Here is a 25,031-nt window from a genome sequence, read left to right as displayed (position 1 = left end):
TGCCAAATTTTGAAAGATAGGTAATGTTTTGTATATGTAGGATGGAGGGAGTATGTCCATATGCAAGGGACTGTATATGAGGAAGTCCCTAACCAAGAAATGGCTTAATAAGAATGGGATTTTAAAAAATTCATCATACATAATAAATGCTATAAAAAGGAGGTTCAGCAACTTCCCTGGTGGCGCAGTGGTTAAGAATCCGCCTGCCAATGCAGGGGACATGGGTTTGAGCCCTGGTCCGGGAAGATCCCACATGCTGTGGAGCAACGAAGCCCGTGTGCCACAACTACTGAGCTTGCGCTCTAGAGCCCATGAGCCACAACTGCTGAGCCCACGTGCCACAACTACTGAAGCCCACGCACCTAGAGCCCGTGCTCCGCAACAAGAGAAGCCACCGCAGTGAGAGGCCCGTGCACCACAACGAAGAGTAGCCCCCACTCGCCACAACTAGAGAAAGCCCGCACACAGCAACGAAGAACCAACGCAGCCAAAAATAAATAAATAAATTCATTAATTTAAAAAAAAAAGAGGTTCAAAGGTGGAAGTGGTTAACTGCAGGAAGGGATCAAGGAAGTCTTCAGAGACAGATGAGGTACATTTTGAAGGAAAAGGAGGAGTTCTTCAGGTTGAAAAGAGGGAAGAGCATTCACTTAAAAATTATGCAAATGCAATAATTGGTCGAGGCAGTCCCTGTATTTTGTACTTCTCAATCTTCACAGACCTAAAACAATGCTGATTTAGACCATGAGCCCCTTGGGGTTAGAAGCTGTGTTTTACTGTCTACTAGTATCATACCCACTGCCTAACACAGAGCCTGGTATATAGCAGCAACTTAATAAATGTTCGATGACTACATGATACTTTTTGATTAAGATAAAGGTGTTGTGCTGCTAGAACTGAAGCCAACACTAATTCAACAGAAGTCCAACAAGTAGTTGGAAAGGACATGAACAGAGACAACTAACCAAGAAAGATGATCTTGCCTCTTTTGGAACCTTTCTTTGTTTTTCTCTCCAGCATTTTTTATTTCTCCTCTGTTTCGTCCATCACTGTCATCACTCACAGGTCCCCTCCTAATTGACAGAATTTTTAATTAAATCTACTACTTCCCTTTTTCCTTACTTTCACAGCTAAACTATCTCTGTTATTTCCTATTTCCTCAGCATCCAGCAATCCCTACCATTCTTTTGGAACTTGACTTGCTTCCCATCATCTACAGAAGGACCTTCAGCAGTGTTTCCCAAGGGGGAAAGGTTCCATGACAAAAATTTGGTAAATAATGTGTTAAGCTAAGTTAAACCAGTTTCCTTAATGCAGAATTCCCAGAGCCTTTAATATGCCAATATTAGTTCTGAAACTCCAAATGGAGGTTGTGTAGTATGCAGGGTTTTCCAAACTTAGTGAATATCAAAAGCTTTTTGTGGAGGGCATCTCATAGGATCCAGATTCCACAGAACATGCATAAAGAAACACTTGCCTATAAAGACAAGTTTTAAAAAATTGGGGGTTTTTTGTCCGATATTTATTCTCTTAACACTTTGTCCCCAACCTATCTTCCACAACTTTTGAACTCTGTGCCTTTTATAAGCCTTGGGCTTCCATGCCTTTGTCTCTGCCCTTTTTTTTCCTTGGAATGATTTCTTTCTTTTTTTTTAAATTTTATTTCTTTTTTATTGAAGAATAGTTGATTTATAATATTGTGCTAGTCTCTGCTGTACAGCCAAGTGACTCAGTTATACACATGTAGACATTCTTTTTTTTAATATTCTTTTCCATTATGGTTTATTACAGGTTATTGAATACAGTTCCCTGTGCTTGTAGGATATTGTTGTTTATCCATTCTATATGTAATAGTTTACATCTGCTAATCCCAAACTCCCAGTCCTTTTCTCCCTCACCCTCTCCCCCTTGGCAACCACAGTCTGTTCTCTGTGTCTGTGAGTCTGTTTCTGTTTTGTAGATAGGTTCATTTGTGCCATATTTTATTTTTTTTATTTTTTATTTTTTTGGCTGTGTTGGGTCTTTGTTTCTATGTGAGGGCTTTCTCTAGTTGTGGCAAGCGGGGGCCACTCTTCATTGCGGTGCGCGGGCCTTTCACTGTCACGGCCTCTCTTGTTGCGGGGCACAGGCTCCAGATGCGCAGGCTCAGCAATTGTGGCTCACGGGCCCAGTTGCTCCGCAGCACGTGGGATCTTCCCAGACCAGGGCTTGAACCCGCGTCCCCTGCATTGGCAGGCAGACTCTCAACCACTGCGCCACCAGGGAAGCCCCAGTGCCATATTTTAGATTCCACATATAAGTGATATCATATGGTATTTGTCTTTCTCTTTCTGACTTACTTCACTTAGTATGATAATCTCTAGTTGCATCCATGTTGCTGCAAATGGCATGATTTCATTCTTTTTTATGGCTGAGTAGTATTCCATTGTATATATGTACCTCATCTTCTTTATCCATTCATCTGTCCATGGACATTTAGGTTGCTTCCATGTCTTGGCTGTTGTGAATAGTGCTGCTATGAACATAGGGGTGCATGTATGTTTTTTTTTTTTTAAGATTTTTTAATGTGGACTATTTTTAAAGTCTTTATTGAATTTGTTACAATATTGCTTAGATTTTATGTTTTGTTTTTTTGGCCCTGAGGCATGTGGGATCTTAGCTCCCTGACCAGGGATCAAACCTGCACCCTCTGCATTGCAAGGCGAAGTCTTAACCACTGGACTGCCAGGGAAGTCCTAGCATGTATCTTTTTGAATTATAGTTTTGTGCAGATATATACCCAGGAGTGGGATTGCTGGATCATATGGTAATTCTATTTTTAGTTTTCTGAGGAACCTCCACACTGTTTTCCATAGTGGCTGCACCAACTTACATACCCACCAACAGTGTAGGAGGGTTCCCTTTTCTCCACACTCTCTCCAGCATGTGCTATTTGTAGACTTTTTAATGATGGCCATTCTGACTGGTGTGAGGTGGTACCTCATTGTAGTTTTGATATGCATTTCTCTAATAATTAGTGATGTTGAGCATCTTTTCATGTGCCTACTGGCCATCTGTATGTCTTCTTTGGAAAAGTGTCTGTTAAGGTCTTCTGCCCATTTTTCAATTGGGTTGTTTGTTTTTTTGATAGTGAGCCTCATGAGCTGTTTGTATATTTTGGAGATTAAAGCCTTGTCAGTCGCATCATTTGCAGATATTTTCTCCCATCTTTGGAATGATTTCTTATTCCTTCTCTGCTCATCCACTTATCTCTCACGGCCAGATTCCAGTTCTACTTCCACATAGTCTTCCTGACCACCTCTTTGATAGCTTAGGTCTCTTTACTCCTATGGCACCTGTGATCTGTTAGCAATAGGCATTGTCATTTACCTACAGAAGAGTGTGTTTTACAATACTAACAGGGTTTTGTATCATATTCAGCACTCCAAAGAGAAACCCTGTACCCATTTTCAGTCACTCTCTATTCCCTCCCTGCCTTCCAGTCCCTGGCAACCACTAATCTACTTGCTGTCTCTATCGATTTGCTTATTTTGGGTATTTCATGTAAATGGCGTAATACAATATGTGACCTTTTGTGTCTGGTTTCTTTCACTCAGCATAATGCTTTCAAGGTTCATTCATGTTACAGCATGAATCAGTAACTCATTCCTTTTCTGACTGAATAAAATTCCATTGCTTGGATATACTGTGAATTGGATTTTGAACTCCTTAAAGTATCTCACTTCTTTATATCACTCTCAGGGCATTATAGAAATAAGTAATCCTTAAATATTTATTGGTGGATTAATTAACCAATGTTGAAAGTGAGAAAGGTGCTAAAGTGAAAATGACTTATTGTTTGTGATATAGTTCCTTTTGCCAAAGGCCAGAAGCTTGTCTCTAGTCTCTCTCTCACTTTCTCATATTCAGTTGGTCATCAAATTATTTCAGAATAGCTCCAGAATAGCTATATAATTAATCTGTTCTTCCCTCTCTACTGACATTGCCTTAGTTCAAGTCCTTTCCATTTCTCATCTATACTTTTTGCTGACCATACTCCCTCCTCAAATCTCTCCCCACTTAAATCAGTCCTCCACAGTGCAGCTAAGATTATGTTTACACAATGCAAATCTGATTTTGTATATTTACTTTATTAAAAATCTCTAATATCTCTCTTGATATAAGCTCTGTGAAGCTGTTTGCCCTTCTATTAATTAATTCATCTAACCAGCACACATTTGTTGGTTGCCTACTATGGGCCAGGCACTGTTATAGGTACTGGAGATAGGTGTTCAAAACAAAACTACAACAAACACACTTAGTTCCTCCCATCAGCGAACTTACAGACATTATCCAAATAATCATACAAATACATTATTATAAACAGTGATAAATGTTATGAAGGAAAAGTCCAGGGGACTATGAAAGGAACCTAATCTAGTTAGGGAGATCATGGAAAATTTCCTTAAATAGGTATATCTAGGGGACTTCCCTGGTGGTGCAGTGGTTGAGAGTCCGCCTGCCAATGCATGGGGCACGGGTTCGAGCCCTGGTCCAGGAAGATCCCACATGCCGCAGAGCAGCTAAGCCCGTGCACCACAACTGCTGAGCCCTCATGCCACAACTACTGAAGCCTGCTTGCCTAGAGCCTGTGCTCAGCAACAAAAGAAGCCACCGCAGTGAGAAGCCCTTGCACCACAAGGAAGAGTAGCCCCCGCTCGCCACAACTAGAGAAAGCCTGCATGCAGCAATGAAGACCCAGCGCAGCCAAAAATAATAAATAAAATAAATAAATTTATATATTAAAAAAAAAGTATATCTAGGAACTGAAGAATGGATGGCATTTAATTATCTGAAGTTAGGGGAGACAGCCTGGTACAAAGTCCCTAAGGTACCAGGGATCCTGGTTCATTCAAAGAACTGAGAGGCTTAATATGGCTAGAGCATAGGGACACGGTGGGTAGGGAGGCAGAAAATTGTTCTGGAGAAGTAGATAGGGCATGTAGAGACTGTTAGATTTGAGCTGAAAAAGTAGTGGGAGGCCACTGAAGGATTTTAAACGGGAGAGTGAAAGATTTGCATTTAAAAAATATTCTTCTGGCTATGGGTGAGAATGGATTGGAAAGAGAATGACTAGAGAGAGGAGTTAGTAGACCATTATAGTCATACAGACAGGAGATGTTAGTTTGCACTAGCATGGTGCAGGTGGTAGAAATGGAGAAAAGTGGGCAGGTTCAAAAAATATTTAGGGATAAAAGCGATAGAATTTAGTGGTGATTGAATGGTGTGGGGAGCATGTGAATGAAGGAAACTGTCAAGGATAATTAAACTTCTGGTTTACAGTGCTGGATGGGATTAGTGGTACTATTCACTGAAATAAGAAACTGGAGGAAGACCTTAAATATCAAGAATTCAGTTTTGGAATATTGAGTTTTAGATGCTTTTGAAATAACTACAATGTTAAGCTGACACTTGATTGTATAAGTTTACAGAAGAGGACGGGGTTCAGTATATTGCTTTTTGAGCTCAGCCTTCCTCAGTGTTTTTACCTCTTTTTATGGTCTGAATGTTTGTGTCCCCCAAAATGCATATGTTGAAATCCTAATGCCCAGTGGGGAAGTGGAGCCTTTGGGAGGTACTTAGGTCATGAGGATGGGGCCCTCATAAATGGGATTAGTGCTCTTATAAAAAAGATTTCACAGATCTCCCTACCCGTTTCTGCCATGTGAGGGCACAAGGAGAAGTCAGCTAGCCAGAAGAGAGCCCTTACCTGACCATGCTGACACCCTGACTTTAGACTTCCAACCTCCAGAACTATGAGAAACAAATTTCTATTGTTTATAAGCCATCCAGTCTATGGTATTTTGTTACATAGCAGCCTAAACAGACTAAGACACTCCTATATAAAAATGATAGTATATACAACTCATAATACATTATTGTGATCAGTAATTTGTAGACATAATAATGCAATAATTTTTGTATTAATAGGCTTTTTTGAGTAAACAATAATTTTCTGTTACTCTGTTAAGGTGTCCATTTAGCCTACTTTGTGTGACATTCCCCCTCCCCAGGCAAGATGTCACTTCTAATATAATTTAGTAGTGTTGATAGAGGAATCTTTAGTTTTTCCTCTTTAAAAGTTTCCTACTTGATTTTTAAAAAATTATATCCAGATAGATATTATCACAAGTATCTTCTATACAATGTGCTCAAGAAGTACAATATATGATATATAATGGGTGCAAGAATAGCTTTTCTTCCCTGTTTGAAAAGTGAAAATGACTTTTTAGTCAACCTTTCTTGGGAAGAAAACAAAGTAGTTAAGCAAGATTTATCTTTTAGAAAATTAATCTATTTCTTTTCATAAATTTTAAACTTGTAAGGCATTACACAAATCTATAAATGTGGTAAAATTGCATAGAACTATACACACATACCCACAAATAAGTGCACTTAAAACTGGTAAAATCTGAATAAGGTCTATCAACTGTATCAATGTCAGTGTCCTGGTTTTGATAGTACATATGATGGTATGGTACCATTGGGGGAAACAGGGTGAAGGGTGCATATAACCTCTCTGCAACTTCCTGTGAATCTATAATTATTTCAAAATAAAAGACTCATAAGGCAAATAAAAGAAATTTCTGTTAGATAACTGGTTTATGCCAAAATGGGATTTGATTTTTCTAAAGGTAGGCTCAGGAGATGTAATTGATTTTAATTAATATTATGTGCAATATGAAAATTAACTGGCAATATTGAATAGTAAAGCTACTGAAATCGTAAACCAAAATGATATGAATAAAAATATAACCTAGGGGCTTCCCTGGTGGCGCAGTGGTTAAGAATGCGCCTGCCAATGCCTGGGACACAGGTTCGAGCCCTGATCTGGGAAGATTCCGCATGCCGCGGAGCAACTAAGCCCATGAGCCACAACTACTGAGCCTGTGTGCCTAGAGCCTGTGCTCTGCAACAAGAGAAACCACCGCAGTGAGAAGCCTGTGCGCCACAACTAGAGAAAGGGCTTCCGTGTGCAGCAATGAAGACCCAACAGAGCCAAAAATAAATAAAAACTTTAAAAGTATATATATATATATATATATATATATATATATATATATATAACTTAGGACACAATTTTATACAAGGCTTTAAAATTTTTTCTCATGGAGTAACATAATCAACTCCAGTATAGGTCTAGCAATTATAAAATCATTATATACTTGGTTGGTTTCTTGAGCTCTTTCATTGGCCTATATACGCATTAAAATGTTTTTATAACTAAGATGGAACAGTGGAATTTGTCCCTTTAGTATGAAACATGTGCTTGTTTTATTTTGCTGCACAAATAGTCAATTCTGGTTTAGATTTAAGCACACATGGATTTCATTTCATTTTCATTCAAATAAAATGGCATTATTTTTGTCCTTGCTCTTGGTTGCTTGTTAAGTAAGAAAACGCTTATTCATGTATATAAGAAGTTGGCGGGGGCTTCCCTGGTGGCGCAGTGGTTGAGAATCCGCCTGCCAGTGCAGGGGACACGGGTTCGAGCCCTGGTCTGGGAAGATCCCACATGCTGCGGAGCAACTGGGCCCGTGAGCCACAATTACTGAGCCTGCGCGTCTGGAGCCTGTGCTCCGCAACAGAAGAGGCCGCGATGGTGAGAGGCCCGCGCACCGCGATGAAGAGTGGCCCCCGCTTGCCACAACTAGAGAAAGCCCTCGCACAGAAACGAAGACCTAACAGCCATAAATAAATAAGTAAAATTAAAAAAAAAAAAAAAAAAGAAGTTGGCAAGTACCAACAAAATGTTCATGTTCATTGCAGATTACTCTTCTTTCATAGAAATATAGAACTTTTGTAGGGGTAGATCAGTAAATCTCACCCTGAGTATACTATCATACTACACTGACTGAATTCTTCAAAGTGAAGTTCTCAGGCTGAGGAGAAGATTCAGAGAAAAGATCCCTCACCCAGTAATACACTTGAGTTGAAAGGGAGGGAAAATTACTTTTAAGTTTTGTTCTGCAGTTTTTCCAGGTGGCTTTTAATAAAACTTGAAACTTACTGATATTCTTTCCTCACTCTGAACCCAAACGGTAGTGGAAACATTTTTAAGATTTCTTTCAAAGATTATTTCCTCTTAAAACCACTTATATTTATTATTATCTTTATGTTGTTTTTTACTTAGAAAATGGCAAGAATATTATAATGTAGTAAGAAAGGATTAATTTCAGATTAGTGTTTTATAATTCTGGACAACTGTCCTAGAGTTGACGATCAAGCTAGCTGGTTCTTACTGTGGTTTAATGTAAGACAGCTGTGCTCCTGGAGTGATTTTTTTTTTTTTTTTTTGAATATTTCTCATTGTCTTCCGACATTATTCTTTACGTGTTAACTTGATCACGTGTTAGAAAACTACTGAGTTTTTTTACTTTTCTGTTGCTTTTTTTTTAACTCACATGTAATTGTGTCTTGGGGGAACTGGGTGATTTGTCAGACTGCTGTTTCTAGCATTCTCCTACATATGTCCATGATATTTTCCTTCTTTGCATAGAATGGAAAACACTGCAAAATTATAAGCTAAGGGTGTCTTTTTGAGGTTCTGCATCCCTGCTATGAAAAACTGCTAAACATATACAATTCTTTCTCACAGCACTCCTTAGCACTATAATTTATATATCCTTTTTTGGTTTAGATTAAGGACTTTAAGTTCATTCTTTTCTAGAGGCCAGGAAACAGTTGTTAAGGGCCTTTCCTGCCTTATAATTCCAAAACCTTTAAAGTCACTGCTATACTAATGACTTCCTGATCTAAGTTTTCCTCTTGTTAAATCAAGAAAGGCACTCTTTGTACCTATTGGAAGTAGAATTTTAGTTAAGTTTCAACTCTTTCATTTTCAACGTAGAGTAAGACAAAGAAGCAGAAAGTAATTTTGAGAGAATATTTTAATCACAAGATTCTATGGTAATTAGCATCTATAGGGACTATTTTTAAGCTTTAAGTAGGGAAGGACAGTGAATTCAAAAGTACTTGCATTTTATCTCTAGCTGAATAAACTAAACTATAAAAGCTTTTTAGAATCATGTAATGTTAAGCCTGGAAAGAACTTTGAATAGGAAACTGGAGACCAGAAGACATTAATGATTTGCTGTATTAATTAGTAGCTTAGCTAGGACTTAGCTTCAGAATGCAAACTTTATTATAATTAATTGCAGGAGTTGTCAGAACCAGATCATTATATGACTCATAATTGATCCACTCATTGATTGAAGTTTAAGCCAAAATTTTTTAATGGCAGTTCTCAAAAGCTAACCTAGAATTTCGGGTAATGTGCAAATTAAGCTCTTCCTTCTACTGTATAGGATCTCCAGGAGAGGAGAGTCTGTGTTGAGTGTTCTGGTTTGCTGTTGCCGAAATTGTTTTCTAAAGTATCACTCCAATCTTGTGACTTCTAGCTAACAACATTGATGGTTGTTTACTAGTGCATGTTGCCTGGTCCTACAAATGTGTTTTTTTTAATTAATTCCTGTATGACCTCAAGCAAGTCCTTTATTATTCCCAATTTATTTTCAACCAGAAATTTTGACATATGTACTACTGTGATTATCTGTAACCTCTAAGGCACTGGTACAGACTGCGAGTGGAATTTATTTTGTAATGTGGATAACAGAGTCTCTTCACTGCTTTTTTTAATCTATATAAATTTATTTATTTATTTATTTATTTTTGGCTGCGTTGGGTCTTCATTGCTGCACGCGGGCTTTCTCTAGTTGCGGCAAGCGGGGGCTACTCTTCGTTGTGGTGCGCAGGCTTCTTATTGCGGTGCCTTCTCTTGTTGCAGAGCATGGGCTCTAGGCATGCGGGCTTCAGTAGTTGTGGCATGTGGGCTCAGTAGTTGTGGTGCACGGGCTCTAGAGCGCAGGCTCAGTAGTTGTGGCGCACGGGCTTAGTTGCTCCGCAGCATGTGGGATCTTCCTGGACCAGGGCTCGAACCTGTGTCCCCTGCATTGGCAGGCGGATTCTTAACCACTGCACCACCAGGGAAGCCCTTCACTGCTTTTTAGAATTGACCTAAAAAAAAACAACAACCTTTATTTTGGCAAAACTAAAGATAAATGATGTAATTATATAAGGAAAAAAGTTAGCTGAAATAGCAGGAAACTCTTACTAGTCAGATTTATCCAGAACTAAGCATTAATATATGAGGCACTTAGCATAGATATTTGGTTTTAAAAAAATAATGTATGAATAAATATATGAAAAAATAGGGGAAGTTATCTATGGTTTTCTTTTAGCAAATAATTATGTCTAATGGTTTGTATATATAAATATGTAATGCCTTTAAAAAGAATTTATACATCACTTTGTTCTGAAGCACATAATGTACATAATAATGAAGGGAATCCAAGATGATATCCTGTTGGGAGTTCCTGGGGGTCCAGTGGTTAGGACGCCGTGCTTTTGCTGCCAGGCCTGGATTCAGTCCCTGGTCGGGGAACTAAGATCCCGCAGGCCTCGCAGTGTGGCCAAAACCAAACCAAACCAAACAAACAAAAAAACCAAAGCGATATCCTATAATATATTTTGTATATATCTTCCATTTAAATTTTAAAGTTACAGTTATAAGTCTAGATTCTGGTACAAGGCTAGCTAGTTAGATGTGAAACCTTTCATGTGAATTTACCTCTCTCGTTTTCATTTTCTTGTTGTAAAAATAAAAAGTGGTTTTTAGATATCATTACTGAAAAAAAATTCAACTGAGTAACTTTTAAAGATTTTATTGGCTTATTCAGTGATTCATGAAATGGGCAGCATCCCATTTTGCAGATAGAAAGGAGCTCTGAGGAGCTGTACAAAATGAAAGACTTTAGGCAGAAGGAAGTGGGACAAGGAAGTTATACTAGCTACAAGTGGATTAGTTATGGTAAGGTCACTTTGCTTTAGGAGATTGCAGGGGTCTGTCAGGCAGATTACCTCACTAGTGCTGACCAGGTGATTCCTGATTCACTAGTTTAAGATTCTGTTTCTGGGAGAGGCCAAAACTGTAATTAAGTCTTGGTTTGGTGACATGAGACTTAGCATAAGTGACTCCATTTTGGGCCTGCTGTCTTGTTTTTAGCACTATCAACTATAAAATACAAAGATTGTATGCAGTAGCAGATGTTCATATGTAGAGATCTTCAAGTGATAATTATTTAGTTGGATATATGCTCATGTTGGTTAGGATTCACACATTTTACCTTGGTTTATAGTTTTGTCCTCTTTTCTCCTAAGATCTCAGTGGTTCAATAGCATCCCCAGATGTCAAGTTAAACCTTGGTGGAGATTTTATCAAAGAGTCTACAGCTACTACATTTCTGAGACAAAGAGGATATGGCTGGCTTTTGGAAGTTGAAGATGATGACCCTGAAGATAACAAGCCACTCTTGTATGTAAAAATAATATGTATTTTTTGGTTTTTAGAGCTAGTCTGTGGGAGGTATTTTTTCATATTATTTAAGACAGGTATAGAAAATCTTAACCTTTTTGGTCAAAAGTTTTAGCTGTTTTCAGTTTTACTGTTATAGTTGACCCTTGAACAACACAGGTTTGAACTGTGTAGGTCTACTTGTACATAGATTATTTTTAATACATACACTGGAAAATTTTTTTGAGTTTGCAACAATGTGAAAAAACTCGCAGACGAACCATGTAGCCTAGAAGTATCGAAAAAATTAAGAAAAAGGTATATCATGAATGCATAACGTATATGTAGATGTACAGGTAACATATAAAATATATGTTAACTCTTTATGTGATTGGTAAGGCTTCTGGTCAACAGTAGGCTATTAGTAGTTAAGTTTTGGGGGAGTCAAAATTATATGTGGATCTTTGACTGAGGGTGGCACCCATAACCCCCACGTTGTTCAAGGTCAACTGTAACTAGTAAAACTGAAATAATGAGAGAATATTTTTAACCTACTGAATGGCAAAAGTTAAAAGAATCATAATCCTATATCCCACACAAATATACTCCAAACTGTTAGGACTTACCTGGGTCTATAGCTGTCTGAAGTGAACATACGATGTAAGTAAAAAAGCAAGGTGCTTGGGTGCTTGCTGTGGAAGTTCAGTTTAAGATTTCCAAAAAGATTACCCCTCCAAACTCTCTCCCATAGAGAAATTCTAGAGCTACCACTGGGAGGACTATAGGGATACTTTCACTTTCTTCATAGTACTTGAAAATTTTTAAGTGATTATGTATCACTTGGGGAAAAAAGGTGAAGAATTTAACAATTTTGGAAAGAAGAACCTATAGCTTTGTAAAATCAAGGTATTACCAAGTTATTCTCTGTAGTAATTATTGGTAGATCAAGTGCTAAAACATCCTGTTTCTTAATGTTAATATACCGAATTTCATCAAATCTAAGATGGTATGGATTTTAAGATGCAGTTATTTCACGTTTATTGATAAAACAGAAAAAATACCTAAGACAGCATAAAGCTAGGACATCAAAGGGCTGTCTTATCTCCTTAGTGTTAGGGTAAATGAGAAATAACCTACCATACAAAAAGAGACAGCAAGGAAGTTTGCTTGTCTGTTTGGCACTGGGTGGGGTGTTGGAAGAAAAAGTGTCTGTGAGAATATAGGATTGCAGTCTGATTTATCAGTATGGTCCCAAAAAGTCTCAAGCAGAGGATTTTATTTAAAGTCCCAAATTGATAGTGCCTCCAGGAGACTGGCAAAAGGAAAGGCAGATCTTGGAAGCACTTGGCTTCACTCCAGACTGACAACAGTTATAAGACACCAGCTATTGTGAGATGCATCCCAACTTTAGAGATGTTGAAATGATGAAAATGTTCATCTTGGAACCAGTGAAATGCGGTACTTCAAATGCAAATGTTTTGTTGATCTGTGGTGACTATAATGTTATATTTAAACTTTTCTTAAATTCTGCTGCAACTGTCTCAGTATTCAAAAGTGTGTGCTTTTTAAGAATTCTTATTTTAAAATTACAGGGAAGAATTGGATATCGACCTAAAGGATATTTACTACAAAATTCGATGTGTTTTGATGCCAATGCCATCACTTGGTTTTAATAGGCAAGTGGTGAGAGACAATCCTGACTTTTGGGGTCCTCTGGCTGTTGTTCTTTTCTTTTCCATGATATCATTATATGGACAGTTTAGGGTAAGTATATCTTACTTTTCACAAATTCTAAATAGTTTAAGAGTTTTAAAATTGAAAATAGCCAAATATTAACTGTAGTACTTCATGTTTGAGAAATGCTTTAGCTTTACCCATTATTTCTCACTTGTTTATCCCAACAAGCTGTTCTTAATTAAATAAGAGGGGAGTGCCTTGGATTAATGATTTCCAAACTCTTCTACATCATCATTTTCATAAAAAGTATTAGTATTTGTATGGCAAGTGGGTAAAATGGTTGGGACTGCTTCCACCTGCCCATACTCTTTCTGATTTCTCCAAAGGATAAAGAGTTTGAAACACAATACTCATGTTCTTATCTTTTATTCATTTTTAGTTCTGTTTTTTTTTTGTTTTGTTTTTTGGTTTTTTTGAATCACTTTTTTTTATTATTATTATTTATTTATTTTTTTTTTTTTTTATTTATGGTTGTGTTGGGTCTTCGTTTCTGTGCGAGGGCTTTTTCCAGTCGTGGCAAGCGGGGTCCACTCTTCACCGCGGTGTGTGGGCCTCTCACCATCGCGGCCTCTCCCGCCGCGGAGTTCAGGCTCCAGATGCGCAGGCTCAGTAATTGTGGCTCACGGGCCCAGCCGCTTCGCGGCATGTGGGATCCTCCCGGACCAGGGATCGAACCCGTGTCCCCTGCATTGGCAGACAGATTCTCAACCACTGCGCCACCAGGGAAGCCCAGTTCTGTTTTTTAAAGTAAGCTTTTTAATAAATGACGACAAGAATTCCATCAGTATTTGTTTTTGTATAATACTTTGTCCTATTCTCAGAGGCTTTATCTCTATCATCAAAATAAGGCACATGCATATCATTCCCTCATCCCTAGTTTAAGGCTTTAGGGGAGTAAAAAATAACTCTTTACCACAGAGTGATTTGGAAATGAATTAGTTTCCTTTTGTACTATAACAGATTTCCACAAGTTCAGTGGCTTAAAAGAATGCAGATTTATTCTTTGACAGTTCTGAAAGTCAGAAACCCAAATTGAGTCTTAAAGGGCTAAAATCAAAATGTCAGCAGGGCTGGTTATTCTGGAGGCTCCAGGACAGTCTGTTGCTTGCCTCTTCCCATGTCTAGAGGATGCCAACATTGCTTGGCTTCTGGCTGCATCACTGCAATCTGTTTCCACTTGTCACATTGCCTTCTCTACTGTAGTCAAATTTCCCTCTGCCTCCTTTTTTAAAGGACAGTTGTGATTACATTTAGTGCTCAACGGATAATCCAGAGTGTTCTCTCCATAGCAAGGCCCTTAACGTTATATAACACTGGTCTTATTAATATTTACCTTGGATCAGTAGTTCATATCAAGTATTCTGTTGCCAGTATAAGGACCATTGAAGAAGTTGAATGGGGGTTCTGGTCTCCTACCCACCACCAACCCTTCATGTAGAACATCTGTGTATGAATTTTATCTATTTTATATAATCTTTCATTTGAACAAAGTGTTCTAAGGCTAAAAACAGAAGATTCGTATCTCCATAGAATGTTTCTTAATTTGAGTTTGTTTAATATTTTCTCATGACTGGATTGGGATCATACATTTTTGGCAAAAATACCACAGAAGTGACATTGTGCCCTTCTCTACATACTATCAGGCATTACATGGTACTAATATGTCATATTACTGGTACTATTAACATTGATCACTTGGTTAGGTGATGGGGTGGTATCTTCCACTGTAAAGTTGCTATTTTTCCCTTTTAATAAATATCTTGTGGAAATACTTTGTGACTATGCAAATACCCTGTTTCTCATCAAACTTTAGCCCGCTAATTTTAGCATCTACTGATGGATCTTGCATGCAACAATTATTACTATATTGTTTACTGAATGATGATTTTCCTCATTCCTTCCACATGTATTTTTTTTTATAATGTTTTTTTTTTGGTTTTTTTCAAAGTTTTGTTGTTGTTGTTAATTATTTATTTATTTATTTATTTTTGGCTGTGTTGGGTCTTTGTTTCTGTGCGAGGGCTTTCTCTAGTTGGAGCGAGCGGGGGCCACTCTTCATCGCGGTTCGCGGACCTCTCACTGTTGCGGCCTCTCTTGTTGTGGAGCACAGGCTCCAGACGCGCAGGCTCAGTAGTTGTGGCTCACGGGCCCAGTTGCTCCGCGGCATGTGGGATCTTCCCAGACCAGAGCTCAAACCCGTGTCCCCTGCATTGGCAGGCAGATTCTCAACCACTGCGCCACCAGGGAAGCCCCCTTCCACATGTTTTTGTTTTTTTTTCTTCCACATGTATTAATTGGTATTCTCTTTGGAACAGCTAGTCCTTCTTTGTCATTACTTAATCATTCATTTATTTTTGTCAGTATGGACTCATGGATATTTATTTTATTTTCTGGGCTGTAATCCAGTACTATCATTTATTGCTCAGATTGTTGCAGTTTTAGCCATTGGGAGCTCCTTCAGGTTACCTTCTGTATCCTTTTGACATATCCCCATCTTTTTTTGAGTACTTCCTTTCTTTCTGACTCCACAGAGTGTTCTGGGCTCACCTTTTATTGTCCCTGTCCCAGCCCTGGAATCAATCATTTTTCTAGGGAGTCCTAGTGCCTTTTATTGGGGAATATTTAGAAACCAGTATCTGGGCAATAAGTGTGCTTATGTTGCTACTGGGTGTCATTATTTCTGGACCCCCCCCCAAGCAGACAGAACTTGGAAATATATGCATGTATCATTACTATGTCAAGTCTCAGGAGTTAAAATTGTCTGAAGTATCATCCACATTCTATTACTTGGATAAATGTGTAATTAATGTAAATTTTAGAGACCTCTTGAGAAGACTGGTAACTTGTTTCACAGATGAATTTACCTTCCAAAATGCTATAAAGCAGGGGTTGGGAGTCAACAATTTGGTCTTTCTTTGCAGTATTCTTTTATTATAGATCATAAAATACTAAGATTTCCTTAGGCAATTGATCATTGCTAAATTTTCAATTTGGATGTAAAATTATATTACACATTTATATTCTTACTAAGTTTTACCTGGGAACCCAAACTCTCTATGACCTGAAGTTGGGTATACCAAAGTATCTTATATGGTAGAGGATTGAGTTCGTGGGAAATTATCAGCTTATTTGGTACACAGATATTAATTGCATGAATTTTTTTTCTCTTAAGGTGGTCTCATGGATTATAACCATTTGGATATTTGGTTCATTAACAGTTTTCTTACTGGCCAGAGTTCTTGGTGGAGAAGTAAGTGGTTAATTTTGAAAATAGCCTTTGTTTTTTATGGTAAGCTTTATTTTTGATACTGCAGGTAGTATCAGTAGCTATGTTCATTGTAACTGCTTTTTGTCCCAGAATTGCTTTTAAGTTATGCTACTTCTTTTAAGGTGATGTAAATATTAGTATAAATGTTATGAGAAATAAAGAGGAAAGAAAAAAATCCAATTTCACTCATAAATAATTTATAGCTTTTTAGGGAAGCATGCAGTTTATTCTCTGTTACAGTAGTTCTCAAACTTTTTGATCTCAGGTCCCCAAAGAGATTTCTTTCTGTAGGTTGTATTTATCGATATTTACCATGTTAGAAATTAAAATAAAAATTTAAAATATATATTTATTCATTTAAAACTAAAAGTAAACCAAATACATTTTAACATAAAAAATACATTTTAATGAAAACTATTTTTCAAAACAAAGTGAGAAAAAGGCATTGTTTTACATTTTTGCAAGTAGCTTTAGTGTCTGGGTTAGTGGAAATTGTATTCTAATCTAATATCTGCTTTCTGCATTCAATTGTTATGATATATTTTGGTTAAAGTAAAAAATAAGGCCTCACACAGGTATATAATTTTAAAAGGAAGAGTATTTTAATACATTTTTTGGATGATTGTGATTATTCTACTCTGATACTGCATCAACACTCAACAAGTAATATTTTCTTAAAGGTTTGTTGTAGTGAGGAATCTCAAACCATATCAGTGAACTTTTTATACGCTGTATCATTGAAATTCACTTTGGATGGATCTTTTTACCCATGCACGATCAACTAAGAAAACATTAGTTTCCTGAGCTTTGCAGATCTTCCAAATGTTGACTCATTTTATTATACAATATCAGAAAATCACATTCATTAATATCACCACATATTTCATCAGAAAAATCTGTATTGGAAAACTATCAAGATAACAGTGTTGGATACAAGTTTTCCAAAATTCTACTTTTTGCTTGAGAGAGAGAACTTTGTAATTTGGAAGAAATACTGTCAGTTGTTTTCCTTGAAATAATAGGCTCACTTCATTCATTTTCATTCATGTTGCCTGTCAGTACCTAACTCTGAGTAATCATAGTTTGTCTTTCAGTTGTTCTTTCAAGTAAAAATGGTATTCTATGGATAAAGCATCTAATTCAGCTCTTCACTCACACAGTTGTACAAATGCTCTTCCTTGGGATAACCATTGAATCAAGATACAGAAGAAATGCTTTCTGTGTACTTCTCATTTTGTTACACAGAATATTAAAAAGACATATTCAAAGGTTGAGGCTTAATAAAATTAATCATTTTAACTGCTTCATTAAGGACATTCTTAAGTGAAACTGGCTTTTTTTCTTCTTTTCCTGTGAGTGTGGGGTAGTAAAGAACACAGTAACTACTAGTATGTTTCATGCCACCTTGATTTGTGCTAAAGCAGCATGTTTTACCCATTGCTTTTGTTCTATTAGTACCAATATCAACCCAATTAAAAAGGCAAATAATGTTTTATTACTATTATAAAAAATAGTTTTGTGGGTTTTTTTAAAAGTTTTATTTATTTTATTTTTTTTCCGTGCCTTGCGGCATGCGGGATCTTAATTCCCCAACCAGGGAGTGAACCTGTGCCCCCTGCAGTGGAAGCGTGGAGTCTTAACCACTGGACCGCCAGGGAAGTCCCCTATTACAAAAAATAGTTTTGACGTTCCAGTCTTTTAGAAGAGTCTCTGGGACCCCCAGAGGTCCATGGGCCACACCTTGAGAATCACTGCTCCATTAAATTAGACTTTATGAATTACTATAAACCTAGGAATTCCAGCACTCTGGAATTCAGCTCTCTGTGGAGAGAGTAAAGCACAAGGGATGCCAGGCGGAGTTACTACATCATGTGGGTGCTGACTCATATCAGGCTTACTCTATGAACACTGAATGTTAAATGCAGAACTCTTGAGCCTTTTCCTCATACTTGGTGGAAAGGTCTCCACCAAGCTCGTGTTCTTCTGCTTTCCAGTTTCCAAAATTAAGTTGCTCTTGTCCTGTCTTCTAATCTCCTGTTTATGCCTCTTATAAAAAGGAGTTTCCTTTTTTCCTTCCCTTTTAATGGAGTTTCAGGAAGGAATGATATTAGATATATGCACTCAATCCATCATCTTAACTTAAAACTCTTGAATAAATGAGAGTAACATTTATCTATGTAACTTTTTCACTCTGCTTATGAAAATTTAAAATAATTCTAACAGGGACATTTGTTTGCATATTATTTCTTACATTCTAGATAAAACCTCATATAATTTTTATGTGAAAAAAGGTATCACTAAATGTTTTGGTAATTTAGGAGTGTTGATAGAGAAGTTAAAATACCTAGATCTTAATTTGAACTCTTACCAACTAGCTTTGCTTTCCTGAACAAAGCTGTTTGTCTCTCTGGAATCACTTTCTTCATAATGGGGACAGTAATACCACATAGGGTTGTTAGTGCCTTTGATCTTCACAATATGTGAAGCTCTATCACGGAGTGTGGCACACAGTAGCCACTAAGAAATATTTTTCTCTTCAGTCCTCCTACCTCTCTCCCTTCCCTTCTAGTCTGTATTTGTCACATCTAGCTTCTCTAGACTTGAATTTTTCATCAAAATAAGATGGTTGTGGTTCCTTTAAATAATCCTCCTACAACAAGGGAAATAGTGACTAAGAGATATACTCAAGGTAATTGGATATATAAGTCTGAAGCTCAAAAGAGAGAGGGCAGGAAATGTAGATTTGGGTATCATCATAATTGATAATTGAAATCATGGTGGGTTGTTGACATTGTCCACGAATATAAGAGACTATATGATAATTTGAAATATAATGGGTATGATACTTTTTTCTTAATTCTCACATTTATGTAAGTACAACAAAGTATATATGATGTTTAATAGTGGTTAAAATAAGTATCTTGATTTCTGTGATATTTATTTAACATTTTGGAAATTCACAGGTTGCATATGGCCAAGTTCTTGGAGTTATAGGATATTCATTACTTCCTCTCATTGTAATAGCCCCTATACTTTTGGTGGTTGGATCATTTGAAGTGGTGTCTACACTTATAAAAGTAAGTAGTGTGTTATAAAAAGTAGTTTACTGTTTCCCAGTAAAAAAAAAAAGTATGCAGTTGTCCCTCCATATCTACGGGAGATTCGTTCCAGGACCCCCCGCAGACATGAAAATCTGCAGATGCTCAAGTTCCCTATACAAAATGGTGTAGTATTTACATGTAATCTGTGCACATCCTTCCATCTACTTTAAATCATCTCTAGATTACTTACAATACCTAATACAATGTAAATGCTGTGTAAATAGTTGTCTGTAGTGCAGCAAATTCAAGTTTGGCTTTTTGGAACTTTCTGGAATTTTTTCTTCCCCCCAAATATTTTCGATCCACAGTTGGTTGAATCCGTGGATGCAGAACCCACAGGTAATAAGAGCTGACTGTACTAGTTCTCTGGCTAAGAATCTTGTAATCTATAACTGTTTATCAAACAGTTGGTAGTATTTTGGAACAGTGACCTTACTCACTAATTATACCAGTTGTATTTCTTTTATTTTCCCCTTTTAATTGCCATAAATTATAATGTATGTCTAGGGCGGAATAAAGAACAAAGAGCAAATCGGACCTTGGGGTATTACACTCAGAGAATTTTTTTATTTAATGTTAAAATTTTCTTCAAGTTCATCTGACTTAGATTTTGTGGGAGGTATTTATTTAAAATTCCACTGGCTCAAAAGGACACGTGTACCCCAATGTTCATTGCAGCACTATTTACAATAGCCAGAACATGGAAACAACCTAAATGTCCAATGACAGATGAATGGATAAAGAAGATGTGGTACATATATACAATGGAATATTACTCAGCCATAAAAAAGGAATGAAATTGGGTCATTTGTAGAGATGTGGATGGACGTAGAGTCTGTCATACAGAGTGGAGTAAGCCAGAAAGAGAAAAAAAATATCATATATTAACGCATATATGTGGAATCTAGAAAAATGGTACAGATGAACCTATTTGCAGGGCAGGAATAGAGGTGTAGATGTAGAAAATGGACATGTGGACACAGGTAGGGAAGGGGAGGGTTGGACGAATTGGGAGATTAAGATTGATATACGTACACTACCATGTGTAAAATAGATAGCGGGAACATTCTATAAAGCACAGGAAGCTCAGCTTGATGCTCTGTGATGACCTAGATGGGTGGGATTGGGAAGGGGGGTGGGAGGGAGGTCCAAGAGGGAGGGGATATAGGTATACATATAACTGATTCACTTCATTGTACAGCAGAAACTAAACATTGTAAAGCAATTATACTCCAATAAAAAAAAAAACCTCGCTAAAAATAAATAAAATTCCACTGGGACTGGACATTTATTTAATAATTGTCACTCATATTTGAATAGTAAGTTCTTTATCAAATATATATGGTTCTAATAAATTGGCTTTTCTATGTTGCAGAGATCAGGACTTCTTTGTGCTGTGTTAAGCTTATATTAACATATGTACCCACTTTAAACATTTACTGATAATATTAAATATTAATAATGAGTAGTGATTGAACTTAAATTTTGGGATTTATTAATTTTGAACAACTTTTGGAAATAAATGACTGCTCTAACACATGTATGTATATTACACAGTGAATGTAATTTTTTTTCTTTATGGAAAATAGAACTTGGACTTAAATACTTAAGTTTTTAAGTAGAATAACTTTTATGGGTTTTGGTTTTACTTAAAGTTTATTACTAATTCCAATATAAAAGAAATTATTCCTTTTAGAATTGAGTAACTACAGACTAATACTGACATTATATAAGCCTTGGGTATTGAGAAGAGTTGGATTTTGGAACCAATCAGTTCTGGATTCAGATCCTGGTTCTGCCACTTACTTGCTGTTTGCCTTGGGGAGATATCTTTTCGTACCCTCCTATGCAAAATGGGAGTCTTAACTAATTTTTAGGGTTTGTTATGAAGATTTTAAAGTATAAATAATGTCTAGTATAGTGCTTGACAGAATAGGCAGAGTGGTAGCTGTTATTATTATAAATGTTAAACACATATTTTGAGAACATCTCTGTATGTTTGAACTGTTTGAGCACTTAAGAGACCAAGGAGAAGAGCTTTCTTTCCTCTAACCCTAAATTTTTTTTTAATTGTCATTATTAGCACTTAGTTTAAAAGTCTTGCAGTGCAAGAGCTAACCCCATGCTGGCATTTAATTATCTAGCCTTAGTGAACATACCACTTTACTGAATCATTCAGGATCACTGCTTGTGTGTTGTTTTACTTGGGTTAAAGCCTGTTTGAATGCTTCTGAGACTACTTCGCAAATTGCTAAAACTGTCCTCTGGTTATTTTCAGTCATTGAGTTCAACTGAAAATTGGTCTTAATGTTCTTTATGCAACATGTGTATGTATTATTATAAAATGGAAGAATCTTTTTTATATCATTAAAAGTTTAGGATACAATTCTTTTTAAACTTTAGATTTTCTTCCCCACATTTCTTTCCCTAATCACTTAATCTTCTGTGTGTAGCGATCTGTTTTACATGTTTCTTGTTTTAGTCCAAAGTTTGCTGAGAAATAATGTTGCAAAACTCTCATCACTTAACTCTAGCATTAGAATACAGTTTAATCTACAAGCACTAATTTTTTTAACATTAAGTCTCTGTAACTCTTACCAATCTTTAACCATTTATTTACAAAAAAATTTAATCATGCCATACAAATGCAATTTGATTATAATTTTACTTCATTTATTTCCCTATACTTTTTTGTAGGTTTAAAATATCTTGCAGGTTTTTTTGTATGTTTTTAGTTTAAAAAGCACAGTATAAAATTGGACCATCTCAAATACATTTTCAGTCAGTCTGCCAGCATTTATTTTTTACCTCTGTACCAGTGGTTCTCAACTGATGGCGATTTTGCCCCCCAAGGACATTTGGCAATGTCTGGAGACATTTTTGGGTATCACAAATGGGGAGGGCTGGGATGGCACTAGTATATAGTGACTAGAAGCCAGGGATACTGCTAAACATCCTATAGTGACTAGAAGCCAGGGATACTGCTAAACATCCTACAGTGCACAGGACAACTTCCCACAACAATTATCCAGCTCAAAAATTTGATTAGTGCATGGTTGAGAAACCCTGGTCTGTGCCAGGTCTGTTTCTGTCATAGTTTCCCTGATTTCTACCGTTATAGTTCTTCCTTTCATTTCATTCTGTAAAGTGCCTTCAGTGACTATATTGGTAAGTATTATATAAATTTCTAGTTGAAATAATTTAAAATTAAGCACGTGCATAATCAGAAAACTCTCTTCCATTATGGTTTACCATGGGATATTGAATATAGTTTCCTGTGCTATACATTAGGACATCAACTATACTTCAATTAAAAAAAAAAAAGCAAACAAAAATTTTTTATTATGAAAAATTTTCAAACATTAAAAAAAAAAGAAAACTCAACCAAAATGTTATGGTTTTCCTCCTTTCCATTTAACACTATACTTCTACCTAGTCCTGGGAAAATGATTTGATACTTAATAAATGTTGTGTAAAATTTTCACTTAATATGTTTTTCTACTTCTTGGAGAAAAAAAAAGGAAAAATTTCTACTTTGTAAAGATCAATTAGTTTTCTTTCAGGAAACAAATATCTTTCAGCTGCTTATCCCTATAATAGTTTTTCCGAAAGTTGCCTTATCTTAAGTCACCAGGGACACTTGTTAAAAAGTCTGATAATTAGACCCTTCTTCCCTTAGAGATTCTGATTCAGTAGAACTAGAATGAATCCCTAACAGAATGAATCCCTAACAGAATGAATCCCTAACAGAATGAATCCCTAACAGAATGGATTCTGTTTTTTAATAGGCACCCAAGGTGATTCTTATGATTAGACAAGTTTGATAACAAAAGACTTCATTTGCAGAAGTCAGGGAGCAGAGCAAGGATGAATATTCCTAACAAGTTTTAAACATTCTCAATAAGTTTTACTGCTTCTACAATTGGTTGTTAGGGTTGTTTTAAGAAAATACTGTAAATGTTATTTTTATGATACCCAAAATGTTAATTAACTTGCTAATATGCTGCCTTTTGTCTTTTTTGTTTGTTTTTTTAAAGCTCTTTGGTGTGTTTTGGGCTGCCTACAGTGCTGCTTCATTGTTAGTGGGTGAAGAATTCAAGACCAAAAAGCCTCTCCTGATTTATCCAATCTTTTTATTATACATTTATTTTTTGTCCTTATATACTGGGGTGTGATCTAAGTCATATATGAGTAGAAAAAGACAATGTTACCTTTCTGTGTAGGCTGGGAATTCTTGCTTGAGGGGATTGAAAAAAACGTATTGCTGGTAAAATTTTACGTGTTCCAGATGTAAAGGCAGTCTAAGGTCTTTTTAAAACAATATTTTTTTTGTATTTAATTAAGCAATTGCAGTTACCTGAATATTTTTGGTCAGAATTCTGAATTCTGTTTGATTCATCATATTCCAGTGAATAAAATATAAAAGCATTGTGTTTTTAAGATTGTGTCAATATTCACCTAAAAACTTGTGCCAAAAGCACCTGGAATGGTAATTATATTTCACTTGAAGGGTAAATATGACAGCATCCTGATAATCCAAAAGTGCAATGTTTTTCTTTAAAGGGTTTTCTCCTGCATTGCAGATCCTGTAGATATATATTTATATTTATATATATATTTATGAAGTAATTCTTATTATTCACAAAATGTATTTCTGAATAACCAAAAAATTAAGATATTTTAAATCTGATGCTTAAACTTTATTTAATTTGGCCATTAATCTTTTTATTTATAAATTTAATTTTGCTTTTAAATTGTATATAATTTTAAAAATCTCATACATGCTTCAGTCAGTGTGTCCTTGTTAAGAATTCTTAATAATAATAACAGTTGAAACTAATTATAACAGTTGCTGATGTAGATTTGGTTTGTTTGGATGTGCTTTTAAAAACCACTTTTGAATGTCTAAACATTTGATTTAAAGTTTCTGTTTATCTTTCTGACCAAAAAAGCAAGAGGTATGATGGGTATGGCATTCATTAAAATTGTCAATATGTAGAAAAACAGTAATATTTATAGCACCAGTAAATATTTTTAAGTGGTACTCCGAAGTCATAAAAGTTGCTGGAAAGAGACCATTAGAGTCTTGTGGTCCTGAACAATGTTATATGAAGTAGAAGAAAATAAAATGCTTCCCAGCTGTGTGTTTTGTTTTTATAACACCTTGTCCTGTATTACTTGATATTTTAACAAGTATCAGGTACTCTTTAACAAGAATACAATAATATTTGCAAAGGGAAGTATTAAGAAATTTTAACTAAAGAAATTTTTTTGGCAAATAATTTCATAGACTGTAGATGTACGTTTAATTAATCTTAGTTTGTACAGTAGATAAAATAATTTATATCGATAAAATAGCAAATGCCTGATAACCATTAGCATATTATCATATTATCCTTTCTGGTCTCAGCTGGAAGAGTTAACTGCTGTCTTCAATATGATAACATGGCCACCTCTTGGTATGTATTCCTTTAGCAACCTGATGTGTCAGGAAATATCCAGCAACTCTGAAGTAAGCCTACAAATTAGCAAA

The 25,031-nt window shown here is 36.1% G+C and overlaps 1 protein-coding gene across 1 annotated transcript in view; it reads left to right on the top strand.

The window, feature by feature from the left end:
* Window positions 1-24,658, top strand: part of YIPF4 (Yip1 domain family member 4) — a 28,258-nt gene extending 3,600 nt beyond the window's left edge. The window contains exons 2-6 of the mRNA XM_059943631.1: window positions 11,260-11,413; window positions 12,985-13,156; window positions 16,302-16,379; window positions 19,361-19,474; window positions 23,536-24,658. Of these exons, the coding sequence (XP_059799614.1) occupies window positions 11,260-11,413; window positions 12,985-13,156; window positions 16,302-16,379; window positions 19,361-19,474; window positions 23,536-23,673 (656 nt within the window). The 3' untranslated portion in view covers window positions 23,674-24,658. The remainder of the gene's footprint in view (window positions 1-11,259; window positions 11,414-12,984; window positions 13,157-16,301; window positions 16,380-19,360; window positions 19,475-23,535) is intronic.
* Window positions 24,659-25,031: the final 373 nt, after the last annotated feature.

This window comes from Balaenoptera ricei, chromosome 13 (assembly GCF_028023285.1).
Source record: "Balaenoptera ricei isolate mBalRic1 chromosome 13, mBalRic1.hap2, whole genome shotgun sequence".
NCBI lineage: Eukaryota > Metazoa > Chordata > Mammalia > Artiodactyla > Balaenopteridae > Balaenoptera > Balaenoptera ricei.
This window is presented reverse-complemented; position numbering and strand designations above follow the sequence as displayed.